Here is a 15,573-nt window from a genome sequence, read left to right as displayed (position 1 = left end):
GGGAAGTACAAATCCTTTTTGAATGTTCTTGACGATGGTGATGAAGTTGGCAAATGTGTAGACTGGCGGGATGTTGATGACTGGAAGCCTTTGAATCAAGACGTACTGGTGTGCACCTCGGATGACATCATGGCGGCTAAATTGTGTGAGTTAGAAAACTGGGAAAAGAATGAGGTGTATTCCGCTGTTCCCGATGAAGGACAACACTGTATCAGCTGCCGCTGGGTGATAACTGAAAAAGGTAATCCTGATGGTAGCTCACGCATCAAGGCTCGACTTGTTGCCAGAGGTTTTGAGGAGGACACATCTGGAGTCCAGACTGACTCGCCAACGTGCGGGAAGGAGTCACTAAGGGTGGTGCTCGCCATTGCAGCCTCACAGAGTTGGAGCTGTCATAGTATCGACGTGAAGGCAGCGTTCCTTCAGGGTTCTCCTCTCGAACGCGAGGTGTTCTTGCGCCCGCCTTCTGAGGCTAACGCAGGGTCACATGTGTGGAAAATGAAGACGTGCGTGTATGGCCTGAATGATGCCAGCAGGTACTGGTACCTGCGTGTCAGACGGGAGCTCCTCGCACTGGGAATGGTGGCCAGCAAACTTGATGCGGCGCTTTTCTACTGGAGAGCTGAGGACGGCCTTGAGGGCATCATCACCTGTCATGTGGACGATTTCCTGTGGTGTGGTTCCTCAAGGTTCGAGAAGGAGGTGATCGAGAAGCTGCGGCAGGTCTTCCTCCTGGGTTCTGAGGAATCTGAAATCTTCAAGTACCTTGGGCTGCACATTCACCAGCAGTCTGATAAGGTGATCAAGGTTCACCAGATGCCGCAGGCTGAGGAGCTGCAAGAGCCAAATCTCTCACCAGAGAGGCGAATGCAGAAAGACAGTGAGCTCTCTCCTGCAGAGCTTACCCGCCTCCGTGGCGTGACAGGACAAATCAATTGGCTGGCCACGCAGACAAGACCAGATCTTTCATTTGATGTTTGTGATCTCTCTTGTTCCATTAGGGATCCAAAGGTAGCTGATCTACAAAGGGCTGCTAAGGTAGTTCGAAAGGCTCAGTCGGCGCGGGTTAGTCTGAAATATCCTCATCTGGACTTGTCACAGAGCTCGGTGGTAGTGTACAGCGATGCGAGTTACGGCAATCTTCCAGATGGGTCCTCGCAGGGAGGATACGTTGTGTTCCTTAGAGACAAAAGGGGAAGATGCGCGCCACTTGCCTGGTCTTCAGCAAAGATCAAGCGCATTGTGAGAAGTACGTTGGCTGCAGAGTGCATGGCACTTCAAGATGGTGCTGATGCAGCTGTCCTTTTGGCTGCGCTGATTTCTGAGGCACTGTATGACGGGTCAGGAGACATGAGTGTGATGTGCTACATAGACAGCAGAGGGCTGTACAGGGCACTGTACTCAACCAAGGCGGTGCAGGACAAGAGACTTCGGATTGACATAGCCAGGATTAGGCAGATGCTGGAAGTTGGCGAGGTGACCAGGGTCTGCTGGGTCGACAGTTCTCAGCAGCTGGCAGACAGTCTGACCAAGAGGACGGCATCTTCCAATGCTCTGTTAGACGTGCTGAAGACGGGTATTCTGTGAATCGGGTTAGGTGTCACTATGAGGATGACTACGGTATCGTTGTTGAAGGAGGTGTCGTTGAAGACCTGTTTTGTTGTGACTCGCGTATTGAACAAAAAAGATAAGGGGATGATTGTTAGTTTAATTGTTTACATTCCTGATGTGCTGTATATGTATACGTAAATGTGCACGGTCTTGAGCATGCGCATGTGTCTCTGGTTTCCGCATGTGTTTGGCATGTGCATGTGCATCCCGCGCTATGCATCCCGTGCTATGCCTTACTCATACTGTCTTCATTTACCTTTCAGTTTGTGGTGGGGCTTAAATAAATGCACGCTCAAGAGATATTGATCTTTGTGAATTGAACAGTTTGTACCTTTGTTACATTGAAAAGATCATTTGCTTTGTACATCAGGAGCAATCCTCCTCCTTTCTTGTCTTCCATCTCTCTCATACTCTCAACTTTATCTACACCTCTAGAAAATTGCACTTTTTCATATTTTTGTTGAGTTTCTGTAAGGCATATGAGATCACAATCTGTTTGGAGGAGCTGTTCTAGTTCTACAGCCTTTGGCTTAGTTAATCCTTGCACATTGACTAGATTTATGACAATTTTTTTCTTGCTTTTTTCTTCTTTCTTTCTTGATATGTTCTCATCTTTCCATTTCTTCTTGCTTAGTCTGTCTGGGTTTACTAGTTCCTTCTCTCCTGGTCTTTCTGTACCTCTCCCTCTTTCTTCTGTAGCTTCCCATTTTTTATGTACCATGTGTGGTCACCCGCAGCTTTTTTGAGCTTCAGTTCCTCCCTCAGTTTCATGTCCTGATCCCTTTCCATTTTTGTCATATCTCGTGATATGCCTACTCGCTTTTTCCATGGGTTTTCTTCACCCTTCAGATTTTTGGCACTTGCCAAAATGTGTTTCTTTTCACCTTCGGATGAGAGTTTCACGAGCAGGGGTCGCTTCCTTTCATTTTCTTTCCTTCCCATTCTGACCAGACTTTCGATCTTGACATCTGTCACTTTCAAGGATCCTTCGAACAGGTCCAAACACCTCACCATGTCATCAGATTGCCTCTCTTTCGGATCTTCTTTTGTTGACTCGGGTACATTGTAAAGCACAATGTTGTTCTTCCTTTTGCTTCTTTCTTCAAGTTCTTCCATGTGTTTGCTCATTTCCTGTGAAACTTTCTCCAGAGTGCATTTCACAGTTTCTTCTTTGAGTTCAGTTTTGAATAGCTCCCACTTTTCTTCCAACGATTGGACTCGTTTTTTGAGGTCTTTGTTCTCTGCTGCCAGTGTTTTGATCCGATCATCTAGTTGTTTTATTTCCGAGCGACACATCTTACAGAACCATTGCTCTTCTTCATATTTCTTCAAAATTTTGTAGAACTCAGCACTCAGGTTTTGGCACCCAGCGTGGTACCATGCGCCACATCTGTCGCATTTGACTCCATTGTCCCTTTCTCTAACAATCTTCTCGCAAGTTCCACAGCTCTCTTTCTCATTTCTTTCGCTGTGATCTCTTTCTCTCATTTTGGTCTCTCATCTACTTCTTTAGTAGTTACAAGTATTTAGATTTATTCTAAGAGCTCAATACGCACCCCTTACCTGCGCGATCCTCTAAGATTCTTCTAAATACAGTGTCGGCAAATGAGCCTGGTCACGTGACCGGCGGACTCGCTGTTTTTCGAGGGATCCGCACGTGCGGTTGTGGCGGGGGCACCACCCGGTAACTGTGGTGCCGACTCGCTCTCGGCCCCCATAGGGATACAATGGGACCTACTTTTTGATTAGCTCTCCTGACTAAACTAGGACGAATTTTTCAAAGATACAACTAGCACCACATGCAGTCGTGTGTAAGCTTTCTAACGGTACCAAAAATATATTTTTATCGGCAAAATTGAATAAGTACAGGCCCATTTTAGGTTCGATTCGCGCTTATGACGGAAGAGAAGCCACCACTAATTATAAATACAACGAACAAGTGTTGAAAACCGGAGTATAAATGCAGTTTTGAATTACATTAAAGCCATTTTCAGTCACTGCAACCGATGAGTGGAAGTGATCGGTGTATTAGGTCACCCGTTACCGTTAGGTATTACTTTTTAACTACCTACCAACAACACCCATAGGTATTGTTCTGATCTATTCCAGACAACAAACTAAGGTTTTGTGTTGAACTGTGCCAGAAAGAGCAGTTAGATCAAATATGGATACGAAGGTAAATAGGACTATACGAGCATCCATGTTGATACGTTTATGCTGGAGCTAGTAGTTGATAGGTGTTCCGTTCTATTGATGCGGGCAAACAACGAATCGGGGTTGTCATGGGCGAATCTGTAGGTATAATTGTGTCTTGTATGAAACATGCACGGTATCTGCAAATACTAGAATGCTGCTGCTAAGCTGAAAGAAGGCTCAGCCGGACTTTTATACTATGAACCGGCCATGTTTAGTTTATGCCGGGCTCGAGGGTGCAGTGTTCGTCACGGGCCAGCCAACCCACAGAACACAGCCCATCCCAAGCGGGGCCCATGGGCGCCGAACCCAGCCCAGCTCAGGCCCATTGAATTTCACACGCTTTTGAGGCTTTTATGGCGGTCGCCAGAATAGGCAAATGGTAGATCAACTCTTCAAAAATTGTTTCAATATCTACTTCGCTGGGAGGAAATGAGCTTTGATTGTCAAAAAAATGCAAAACTTTGCATTTGTTACAGGCACAACATCCGAAATGCAACGTGTGCTTACAGTTGTACGCCCGTCCTTAACATGGTTGTCATGAAAGTTGGGGGAGGGGGGAGGCGGCCGCACGTTGAGGGGTCACAGTCCGGTATTTTGACGCCCCCCCCCCCCCCTTTACCGCCTGAACGGGAACCTTCACTCCATCCCGTCCTCTGTATTAACCGCCTTTAAGCCCGCCCGATGACCCTGCCGTTTTCAAAGCCAACCTGAGCTGAGCAAGATAATTCGGTGTAAACGTCGACAACTGCAGTGAGTTGTGTGCAGTCCCGGTGTTCCGCTACAACATTATTGCACCTCTCGTTTTCGCCATCATCGACGCCGTGCACTTCCGAAACATGGATGCTCCGGGACAGTTTGAAACAAGTAGATGTCCTACACGGACGCTTTGCACATCCAGTGTCTATACATATTTCCATATTTCAAACAAATCGAGCAGAAAATATTATAACGAAACAGTGGCGTACAGCGTACAGCGTGCAGCGGGGATATCTGAACAATGCACCATACATGACGAAGAGCCAGCAGACCCTGGTGCAGCTCAAGACGGCGGTCGTTGATACCACTCTTGTGCCCGCGCCCAATGCGCGCCAACGTTGGCGGGGGGGGGGGGGGGGGAGCAGTGAGTCATTCAATACGTTGAGCTACTTTGAACATGTTCCATAGCGGCCTGACAGTAGCAAATGTGTGTTGGCTAGCTGCGCAACTGAGTAAATTTTCACACAATTTTACTTCCTTTGATTTGCAAATCCTTTTATCTGGTAAACATGCTTTAATTAAGTAGAATGATAATGAAGTGATTCAGTTTTTGGAAACGTTTCAGAACAAAACATATTAAAACAATGTCTCATACGTATTATCAGAATAACAACAAAGACCGCCGGCCATCGGTCATGAACACCGTTCACCTGTCACTATCACTGCCAGTGGAAACGCACACACACACGCGCGCACACGGACACACACGTCAGCCGCAGTCAGTTACAGGTAAGTTCCCAGAGGCCTCTCCGACGGCGGCCGGCCGGCTCCCAGAGGCTGCTCCGACAGCGGCTGGCCGTGGCTCCCAGGGACTGCTCCGACGGCGCGGCGGCTGTCGCTACCAGGGGCTGCTCCGACGGCGCCTGGCGCGCCGCTCGCAGATCCTCCTTGGAGTTCTAGCGCGCTGATGGTGGCTGTGTGATCCGCTTTCCCTTTCTGAGCTTGGTGTAGCACAGGCGACCTGCAACCACATCACAAAAACTGAGTTTGTGAATTTGAATCAACTTTGAACTGAACCACAACTATTATGTTTTTTTATGAAGATTTACCAAACCAACAATTTCAACTTCCACACTGCGCTGACAGGTATACACATAATACACAAATAAAGGCTAAAACCGTTTTTTCCACTTCTTCCACTTGTCATCAATACATTTTGCCCAAGATATGAGTGTGCAACAAGTAATACATATGACTAGCCTGCTGCATCGCTTTGATGGCTTCGTGCAAAATGTAAACCTAAAAATTTCGCTCTTTCTGATTTATGGCACATCACTTTTATGCCAATTTATTAACTTTTTGGAAGGTGGCATTGTCCCTTTAACACAGGCAAGCCCTTGCCGAGCCCGGCATATGCCCGGCCTCCTCGAGCTTAGGCCCGGCAAAAGTCCGGCGGGTCCGATTTTAAGCCCGACACCGGGGCCCTGTTTCACCGGTGATAGCAGCACGATGCTTTTACACGTGTCAAATTGGGTTTCCATGGAGACATGAACAGGCCCATTGCTCCAACACTACCACAAGTGTGACGTCAGCTCGCGCAATTTGATAGCAGCGTGGTAGCAGCGTCCCGTGAAACACCGCCCGGGCCCGTAGGCTCAAGACTTGCATCATTACTATGCATATACTGGTATGGTAAGCAACCTGGCATATGAGTTGGACTCAAACAATGAAGTTAAGTGGCTAGTGCTTACCGGAAATGAGCAATCTGGTACCCGATGTCCCGTTGTACTGGAAGAGTGTTGGGATGCAGCTGCCCTCCTCAAAATGACAGGAACAGAGCTGGGAAGTGCTCCTGGGAACTGCATCTGCACGTCTGTAAATGACAGATGCAACAAATGTAACAACTGGCATACTGTTCTTGCATGTGGACTTTTACATACAAAATGCCTTGTGTTTAGAGGTAAGATATTGACTCAGACAGCACAGCCACAGCTTCTAAACAAGATGGTATCACTGACACTGTATCATGTTATTTTGGCTCCAGAATCCAGAATCAGAAGGTTGACATCCTCACCTAGCAATCAAAATGTAGTTAATTGGCTTTATATCAATGTGAGGTGCTAAGAGTGAACAATTATGATTATTTACAATGCTTCAGAACATGGTCAAACCTTAACTAACCCAACCTACAGTGGTTCGCTAGCAACATTCGTAGCACGTCTTTTTTGTACATAGTAACTGGAATATATGCTAGGTAAGAGTACCTACATCTTTTCTCTTTTTTTTTGTTAAAGAGGTATGCATTTGGCCTGTAGCCTATAACACACCTCTTCAACCAAAAATATTTTCCTTACCCATCCCAACACATCCCTTAGAGCTGCCTGCGGCATTACACTCAACGGATTACCAGGTCAAAGCATTACCTTCATTAGGTAACTTGTGGTAAACATGATAAGCTTTTAATGGATTTCATGTTCTCTTTCCTGTAATTAGTTTTATGCAATGGATTTGATTTGTTATGCTCATTATGATCAGCACAAAAATAAAACCTTTATATAAATAATATTTTCTGTATTTTAATAAAAGAAGAACTATATTTGGTAGTAGTAAAGCAGGCGTCACACTTCTTTTTGCAACCAAGGAGAGGTGCTGTAGGTTAGGTTGTAGGTTCTAAGTTGTAGGTACCTAGGTTGTAGAGTTTAGGTTGTAGGTATGGCTAGGTCAGGTTTAGTTAGGTTTGTTTTGGCTTGGTTCAATTAGAAAGCATCTCTGGGTATAGCACCTCTCCTTCATTGCAAAAAGTAGTGTGACGCCTGCTTTACAACTACCCAATATTCTATAGAAAATATTGTTTGACGCGGAAGCTTGCATTGATTAATCATGTTGTAAAATTCAAACCCATTGGCTGTTAGCAGCATGCCAATGCTGATTAGCTGACGATGACATGGCTGCATTCCTCAGCAAATTCCTCAAGAAGGCACTTTTCAGGACGAGAAATGGAATCTTTGCCTATGGTGATCATTGGGCTGTAAAAGCTCCTGGTTTGTGCTTGTCATTACATAACATTTATTACATTTATCATTACTACATAATGTATTGCATTTATCAATACAGCTAACAAGGACACATCTGGATCTTACCAAGGACACATCTGGATCTTACCTGACAGCCCTCACCCAAGCGACCCTCATCTTCTCCTCTCTTGGAAACCTCCTAAATGTACCTACATCTTGCAGCAACACAAAACTGAATCAGAGTAAGAGCTCTGCAATCTGCAATAAAATACTAGGCAGGTCACAGCAAAATACAAGAGAAAAGATTGAAAATCTGATACAAGCTTAAAATTGTATAAGATTTGGAGCAAGCAGTTTGTTGACGCCATCAAATGTATCAACCGCGCAGTATTTGTCATCAAATTTTGGTGCCGAGTCAAGGTCAAATGTCACGTGACATTTGGCCGACAGTTGCTTAAACTGTAAGCCCGTATTGGTATTGTTTCTTTTATTTGGCTGTCGAACATTATTTATGGTTTGAAATATGATTTTATGTAAAATAATTGATATGAAAAAGCCGTCTTATAAGTTATGACCCCATTGAAATATGAAATTTTGAAATATGATTTTATGTAAAATAATTGATATGAAAAAGCCGTCTTATAAGTTATGACCCCATTTCACCACACGCAAGTGGCAGAAATGACAATGATCAGCTGACGCATTTTTCTTGGCCGAAGTCAGAGCGCGCGGCCCGACGCACCACGCGTATTTGGAAATTCCGACCTCGACGAGCATCAGAAGCCACCTAACAGGCGTGTTCGAAACCGCAGGAGATGATGATGAACGGGTTTATCGAAACTTGATTGGATGAGCATATCGGTAATAGCGATTTCAGTGTGTGCATTTATTGTTCATAGTGGTGTGAAATGTGGTTGGGGTACGACCGACAACCCGTCGGGGCGAATTTCGCACTGGGGTACTCAAAATTTGAAGAATTTAAGACGTTTCCATGAGTTTTGAAGGTATGGATAAGTTCTAAAAATCCGGTTCTCCTTATCTGGGCCATTAACTCCATACGGTCCAAGAAAGCTGGCACACTACCTTTAAGCAGCAAATCCCGTGTATCTTTTTAGTGGCACATTATGGACAAATACCATTTTAATTCAGCGATTTTTTCCACATTGTTTTTGATCAATTAGCTTTTCACAATTTTTCCATGAGAGACGGTACATTTTTTATTGCTAATAGGCGCTGTTTCAACTCATTCCGTCTGACGATCACCTGAAATTAATATAAATTCCAAAATCCGTTTAAAATGGCACTTTTTGAAATGAAATTGCCCTCACACTTGCACGTGGCGCGTGCCACCCCTGCACCGCACACTATTCGATTGCCCGTTCGATTCTCTACACGATGCTGTTTTCCCCGTGCCGATCGGGCGCACGGCTACCGAGATATTGCACGGGGAACGGACCCGTGTCGGGCAAATTTAGCCATTTTCGCCCGTTTTTGCCAGCCGATTTATACATGTAAAGTCTATGACGCGAATTTGCACTTTTTGGGCACGCGCCACGCGCTCGCTATCGATCCGATCGAGCCGAGACCGCTCAAAGGCACGTTGTCCATCCTTGTTCTATAACTTGCGCAAATTTCAGCGCGGTAGGTGCAACGGTGTGACCTGTAACCCGCGCTACGTAGCACCATGTCGCGACCTTCGTAATAGACAGAAACTACGCCTTCCTCAAATAGTAATATAGATTTAAGACAGCCAGCGTAGTAGCCATTCATATGACCTATCTACAGAGGAATGGCTACTACTATCATTCCTATGATCTTCCTACGACCTATGTGTATAGCAGTCTTGGTCATTTTTGGCCAGAAGCATTTATTGCGGTTTATCCTCAACACTTGTTTCAGTTTCCAGGCAGATATCGGACTCGGGCTGTCTTTTTTCGTATAGAAGTGCGAAAGGGGCGACTCAAGCTTCCTGGTGATTCAGCCGGAGCCATGACGTGAGGCAGTCATCGATAGCTGACCCAGCGATCGTCAGAGCCTGAAGAGGTAAGGCAATGAAAAGAAGCCTATCATACTTTTTTCGTCGCTTCTTCACTAGGGCGTGCAGATACGATCTATTTATCCCTCGACAGCACTGGCTACTAATCCATCCCCGGCGCTAAAACACCCTCTGCGCGACATCTCTTGGGTTTGGTTTCTAATCGGGTTAGGCTCCGCGCAAAAAATAGATTATGTAATTTGAGATGTCATATGATGGGGTTTTGTAGATCAGTAGCGGAAGTGTATGTTTATTCACGTAAATTGTATTGTACCTATGGCCCTTATTGTACCTATGTACCTATACCTGTGCCCTTTGCAGTCCAGTGGGCGGATCCGGTTCCATACGCCGCCTCCAGGCTGCGTCCTGGCGATTATCAATATCGGAGCGGCGAGCGCCAGCCTGAGCGGCGACGGCCGCTGGAGTGCTGGCGGTGGCGGACGCGCTTTTAAATGACCCAGAGCGCCGGTAAGCAGATATTCGGATATCGTCGTCCTTCCACTGCGTGCTGAGCAGTCTGCCACTTCCAGTGACAGCCAGAGAATAGGCCTCAGATACGGGCGGTGACCGCGGTGTTCCGGGGAACGGTCACGGCCCGCCCAGCGACCAGTCTGTGCGCCGAAAACCGCCGTCCAAAACGGATGGAGGTTCTTGGGAGATTTTTTTACGATCCTTGTGGCATCACTGCTGTCCAATGGAATAAATACTTCCTATAATTGTGCCCAATCTCGCACATTTTTAAGGTCTCAATTTGCTCTGCATTCACCGCACCTTTGCTTTCAAAATATATTTCAGAAAATGCAACCGCTTCTCACGTAACACTGAATGAAACAACAATATTATCACTCACACACGATATTTGACAAACATTGGCTGTGGAGTTCGACGCACATTGGACGCTGGAAATTCAATCACATAGTCTCATTGTGACTTGTGAGGGATCTTGTTAAGCATTAGGCATGTATTCTCGTGTCTTAGGTATGGGCCGCTGATTCCTTCGCACACGTCTCCGATTGCTTTCAGAAACGTCTCTGGTCCATGCGGGCATATGTCATTCGGGCACACCCACTCCTGTTCATGCTGTCTCCTCAGTTGCCGCAAGCCTCCGGAACAGGTCCCGACACTGACCTCCCAGTCTCACCCCCGCCACTGACCGGTCAGCGTCCCACGTCCTGGGCCTCGCCCTCCCCGCCGCCCGCGCCGCTGGCCGCCGCCGCCGCCAGCTGTTTGTACTTTTCGTACCTGGCCGTGCGCTCCCTGCAGGCCGCCAGACTGTTGATTTCGCGCTGTTTGCCCGTCTCCTTCAGCCAGACCTCGAACCGGCGACGCAGCAGCTCCTGGGGAGAAGAACACGTCAACGTCTGCACTCTGCACTGCCGCTGGCGCATCACCGAAACGAACAACGGACAGCAGCTGAGCTTTGAGGTCAAGTCAAAGACGTACCAGTACGGCTCGTCGGTATCTATTAATGACGTAAAACTCAGTCAAACGATGCTGGACGATAGACATAACGATATAGCGGATCCAATTCAAATAGAATAGTCTTGTCGAATAGTACAAATATACATAAATCAATCATGCGAAATGTGATTTAGAGCATCCCGATGACAGCGGAATGAAAGCAACTTTTGTGTCACCTAAAAGCGATCAGCTGGTAATGCACTTACGGTAACTGATATGAGGGCATGGAAACGGGCTCGAGATGCATGCTGACGCGGAAATGACACAATGAAATGAGGGAGAGGGACAATTTAACCTCGACCACTACATACATTGTCAATAGCTCACTGACTGTCAACAGTACCCTCACCTGGAACTTGGCGATCTGCTCCTTGTTGAGGCCGGTCTCTGCCATCATTTTGTTCCACTGTTCGGTCTTGGCGCGGCGCTCCTGCAGCACGCGCTGGTAGCGGTACGGCAGACTGCCCGGGCTGCGGCGCGTGGCGCCCGCCATCGGGAACGGTGTGTGGAACGGATAGAAGGCGGCCGGCTCGAGCAGGCGCCAGCAGGGCGGCGCGCCCACTGAGCCGTCCAGCGCCAGACACAGCGGCTGGTCCCAGAAGTTGGGCACCACGCCGAGGCCGGCCTGCAGCATCTGTTCCTCGAGCGCCGGGTAGTGGGTGTGGTACGGCGCCAGCGTCAGCGAGTCGTTACGGTTTCCGGCCAGCAGCGGTCGCGTGGGCGTGGTGACGTGCAGCGTGCAGCCGACGCTGTCACTGACCACCAGCCGGCGGCAGATGGCCACCAGCCGGACGGCGCGGCAGCCGGTCAGCTGCACCGTGCCCGACACAGGGCCCAGCGCCACCGTCGTGTCGTGACACTTGTCGATGGAGACGTTGCGCAGCGGGCTGAGGAAGTAGAGGAACGCCTGGTGGCACCGGTGCAGCTTCAGCGTGGCGCCGCACAGCGTGGGCGACAGGCGCGCCACCGTCTCCTTGTGGATGGCCGACGTGACGATCAGCTTGTCGCCGGGCGGCGCCACGTGCGCGTTGGTGGCCATCTTGCCGCGCTTGTGGTCGGCGCGCCGGTCGGTCGAGGTGGCGCTGGGCCACGACAGTCGACGGCCCGACGACACGCACGCCGCCACACCTGCACGGCAAAACGGAAACACAGGCTCAGGAAACTCCGAATAAAGTATAAACTTAGGCACCCGATCCTTGAGTAGGACTCAACGAAGACCTGGGCCCTGTTCATGAACCCCGGCGGTCGCTGCGGCCGCTGCGGTCGCTGCGGCCAGCCGGGTTGTTACGTCACAAAAAGGGGCGGGGCTCATGTAGTATGACGAATGTATGACGTCACCTTGCTGCGGCCGCTGCGATCTCTGCGGCCGCAATCCAGCGACCGCCGAGCCGCAAGAAAGTAATTGCACTGAACTTGGCGCACTGAAGTCAAAGTGTAGGCTGTGTTGCCATGGAGACGATGTTATAAACAAATTCATTCCGTCCGGTGTTGCATGCCATGATACCTAAAAATTAGATTAATGCTTTAATATGAGATTTAATTTTAGACTTAAGTTATTTGTGCTACGATTTAATGAAAACAATACCAAATCATTTATGTGACCCACTTACAAAAATACAGAAACACCAGACGGCCTTGAGAAACGCCCTTTTCATCACAAGAATGGAATACACAGATAAAAGAAGCGCGTGGAAACTATTGATTAGTAATCGTCTCGAGCGCGCAATTATCGGAAACTGTTTCGGCAGCTGACGGTGTTCATGGAACGCTGCTGCGGCCGAGTGAATGATGACGTTTCAAAAGTGGGCGGGGCTTAGAACCTGCGGCCGGCCGCAGCGACCGCAGACTTCATGAACAGGGCCCTGGTGACGGGCGCAGCACTCAGCGACAGCGTTGCACGAGTGGGCGGCCACCATTCGAGTTCTTACCGTAGGGGTTGGCTCCCAGCGATCCGGTGATCCAGCGCAGCAGGCGGGACTGCTGGTACGCGTCGGCCGTGGGCACGTAGCCGGTCTGAAAGCAATGGCAGCACGTCAGCTGTTGGGGAAGATACGATTACTCCGCGGTCTGCACCCATTGTAGCGCATTGTGACAGCTGATAGTATAAAACATTCGAATCGGATGACGCTGAATTACATGTTAACGGTGGCTGAGATTAATGTACGACGTACCGGTTTAAATGCAACAGCGTAGGGGAGATGGTGGGCAAACCCTGAAATGGCAGCTCACTGACCTGATTGGCGCGGCTCGGTTCGGCAGCCACCGAGGCCAGGGTGACGGGTGGGCGCTCCTCCCCGGTCCGCGGCGGAGAGGATGGCCGGCCGGTGTCCAGGTCGATGAGGATCGAGAGCGCTTCGACCACGGCGCGGCACACCAGGGTGTCGCCGCCGACCGAGCCGAGCGGCGAGCCCTCCCCCAGCACCTGGGGACAGCGGCCACCGCGGGTCAGCGGCGCCCTAACAGTCGGCAACGCTCTACACCGGTCAGCGGCACCTTCTGCCATCTACACAGTTACAACGCGAACTCACTTTGACCGACAGCGTCCCACAGTATAGGACTGACAAATTCGTCCGCATTGTTTAGAATACAAGCACACATGCTTATTCATCTACGGACAACGGGAAAATGCAAAATGCAAAGCGTCTGCAACTATGCGGCTTTATTACGTTACTTGATGACCTAATAAGTAACTCCGTAATAGCAATGAAAATACCACCTTTGCACAAAGCTCATCACGGCGGCACCGCCTCGCCAAGAGCCGGCTCATGGAGCGAATCATCTCGCAGCTCACTGCAGGGACAGGTGTAATAGCTCTGATTACGACCGGCAGCGGCGGCGCCGGCGCCGCGGGCCAAAGTCCGGTGGTCTCGCCACCATTAGACGGTCGTAACCGCTCGGCGGCTGTTGGGCAGACAGGGGCGCGCTAACCCGTCTACTGCCGCGCCCTGGGCAGGGGACGGGCATACAGCAGCGCACTAACCCGCTGCCGCCCGGCTGTCGTCGCCACTGGTCGTCGAGGAGACGGTCTGAATTTGAGAAGAAACATCGTCACTGAGCTTTCATGGTAGCCGACAGCCGTATAGCTGTGGCTTAGCTGTTGTCTCACGAACCTCCACCAGCGAGGCGAGGTGCGTCTGGACGAACGAGAGGTGCTGGTGCTCCTCGAGCTGCTTATGCTGGCGGTCACCGGCCTCAGGCGGCTCGGCGCGCGCCGCCGGCCACTCCGTGTCGGAGCCGGGCGGGGTCACCGCCGACCCCAGCCGCTGCTTCTTGCCGCTGTGACTGAGGTTCTGCCGAGGCCGGGAGAGGAAGGACACGGGTCAAATTCCGCGGCACGAGAGGGCATGACTAACCACTAACCAGTCATAGGTTACGACATTGATCTGAAATGTCGGATCTGGAAAAGGGCGGTCTCCAAATCAGATCGGCTCAATTGAAACGGACCACGGTAGACGTGTTAGCATTTTACCGACACCGTTCCCCACCTGGATGAAGAGGTAGGCGACAAACTGGAGCAGATTGACGTGTCGCTGCCCGGCGAACAGGTCGCGCTCCTTGGCGTCGTCGCAGCGGGCGTACTCGCCGTCCCAGCGGCGGCGCTGCTCGGCCGGCCGCTCCTGCAGCAGCTCGAACGTGTCGAAGTACAGCCGGGCCAGGTCCTCGGCCAGCTGCAACTTGTTGCACGCGATGTGCCTCCACATGCTGTACTGGATCTGCGGAAAGGTCGCGGCCGCTTTGTGTCGCGCATACTGCACGATCTTGCGCAGGTACTTGACTGATATTTTGTGTGTGGCGATCACAGGCAGAATGCCGTACACGAACGGCTCGGAACGCACCCAGAGCCGCAATGGCCGCTCCGAGGGCGGCTCGGTCGCGTCCGCCATCGTCCGCGGGGGGAGCTGCGGCGGCCAGAGGATAGATCAGGGTCGTTAACACGGTGGGGTGTGAGCGCCATGGTCATTCTCATTAGCCGGTCACGGGTCAAACATGACTCGTGGGTCGTACGAAACAACTCAGAGAAATAAAGACAAGATTGTAAATCGTTACAGCGACTTCGTTACCGTATATCGCGATTTTGCACCTTGGCTAATGAGAAAAATTGAGATGGCAAAAACAAAGGTCAAAACCACTCGACAACAGCTGCTATTGCATTGGCATTAGTGTGAATTCGTTGGCCGAACTTCACAAATCATGAATAATGAAATATCCCAGTTCATCCTAATGGTATACCAGCCCGCCAGTTTGCCGCCAGTGACGAACCTAGGACCTAGGTTTGACCTAGGTAAAGCACGGTAAAACATGAAAATGACAGGTAGGTATGGCAAGAGTCTTCGGCAATCGGCATGATAATGCCGAAGACTTTACACCGATGCTACACGGCATATCACTACCACAAGTATATGTACCGGTATATACCTACAATCAAGGCCCTAAAAACACTTGCTATGAAACATGAAGTACCCTTTATATCAAGGCGGTGTATTTATTTATTAGACGAAGTAAACAAATGAGACAAGCGACGTTCCACTTCCGCTTGCACTCAGCTTCCAGCAGAAGGCT

The 15,573-nt window shown here is 49.6% G+C and overlaps 2 protein-coding genes and 1 long non-coding RNA gene across 25 annotated transcripts in view; 1 reads left to right on the top strand and 2 right to left on the bottom strand.

Moving 5' to 3' along the window:
* LOC122391680 (lysine-specific demethylase 8-like) overlaps positions 1-11,132 on the top strand; it is a 26,006-nt gene extending 14,874 nt beyond the window's left edge. For 13 of the 19 annotated variants that reach the window (XM_043385836.1, XM_043385838.1, XM_043385827.1 and 10 more), the window contains 3 exons: positions 9,417-9,560; positions 9,874-10,020; positions 10,860-11,132. The gene's annotated coding sequence lies outside the window, so the exon portion shown is untranslated. The remainder of the gene's footprint in view (positions 1-9,416; positions 9,561-9,873; positions 10,021-10,859) is intronic. The other 6 variants (XM_043385829.1, XM_043385834.1, XM_043385824.1 and 3 more) reach the window with 2 other exon arrangements.
* Positions 4,677-7,896, bottom strand: LOC122391683. Its single transcript, XR_006258401.1, has 3 exons — positions 7,666-7,896; positions 6,255-6,376; positions 4,677-5,524 (listed from the first exon to the last, which is right to left on the bottom strand). It is a non-coding gene; the product is annotated as an uncharacterized LOC122391683 (long non-coding RNA).
* LOC122391679 (TBCC domain-containing protein 1-like) lies at positions 10,325-15,573 on the bottom strand. Of its 5 annotated transcripts, none has more exons than XM_043385817.1 (7): positions 15,434-15,573; positions 14,499-14,912; positions 14,124-14,303; positions 13,247-13,435; positions 12,942-13,026; positions 11,363-12,141; positions 10,325-10,889 (listed from the first exon to the last, which is right to left on the bottom strand). In XM_043385817.1, the coding sequence occupies exons 2-7, from the start codon at positions 14,895-14,897 to the stop codon at positions 10,710-10,712; spliced, it is 1,812 nt and encodes a 603-aa protein (XP_043241752.1). In that variant the 5' UTR covers positions 14,898-14,912; positions 15,434-15,573; the 3' UTR covers positions 10,325-10,709. The 5 variants fall into 5 exon arrangements, with proteins under 5 accessions (XP_043241752.1, XP_043241753.1, XP_043241756.1 ...); XM_043385818.1 differs by having other exon boundaries at positions 15,475-15,552; XM_043385821.1 differs by having other exon boundaries at positions 15,420-15,550.

The sequence above is a fragment of the Amphibalanus amphitrite genome, unplaced genomic scaffold (genome assembly GCF_019059575.1).
Source record: "Amphibalanus amphitrite isolate SeventyFive unplaced genomic scaffold, NRLGWU_Aamphi_draft 000449F_arrow, whole genome shotgun sequence".
NCBI lineage: Eukaryota > Metazoa > Arthropoda > Thecostraca > Balanomorpha > Balanidae > Amphibalanus > Amphibalanus amphitrite.
This window is presented reverse-complemented; position numbering and strand designations above follow the sequence as displayed.

Coding starts and splice junctions, on each gene's coding strand:
- LOC122391679 (XM_043385817.1), bottom strand. CDS start 14,897: ATGGCGGACGCGACCGAGCCGCCCTCGGAGCGGCCATTGCGGCTCTGG. Junction 13,436..14,123: donor ACCTCGCCTCGCTGGTGGAG/GTTCGTGAGACA, acceptor CGCTGTCCCCAG/GTGCTGGGGGAGGGCTCGCC. Junction 12,142..12,941: donor GCTGGGAGCCAACCCCTACG/GTAAGAACTCGA, acceptor TTTGCCGTGCAG/GTGTGGCGGCGTGCGTGTCG.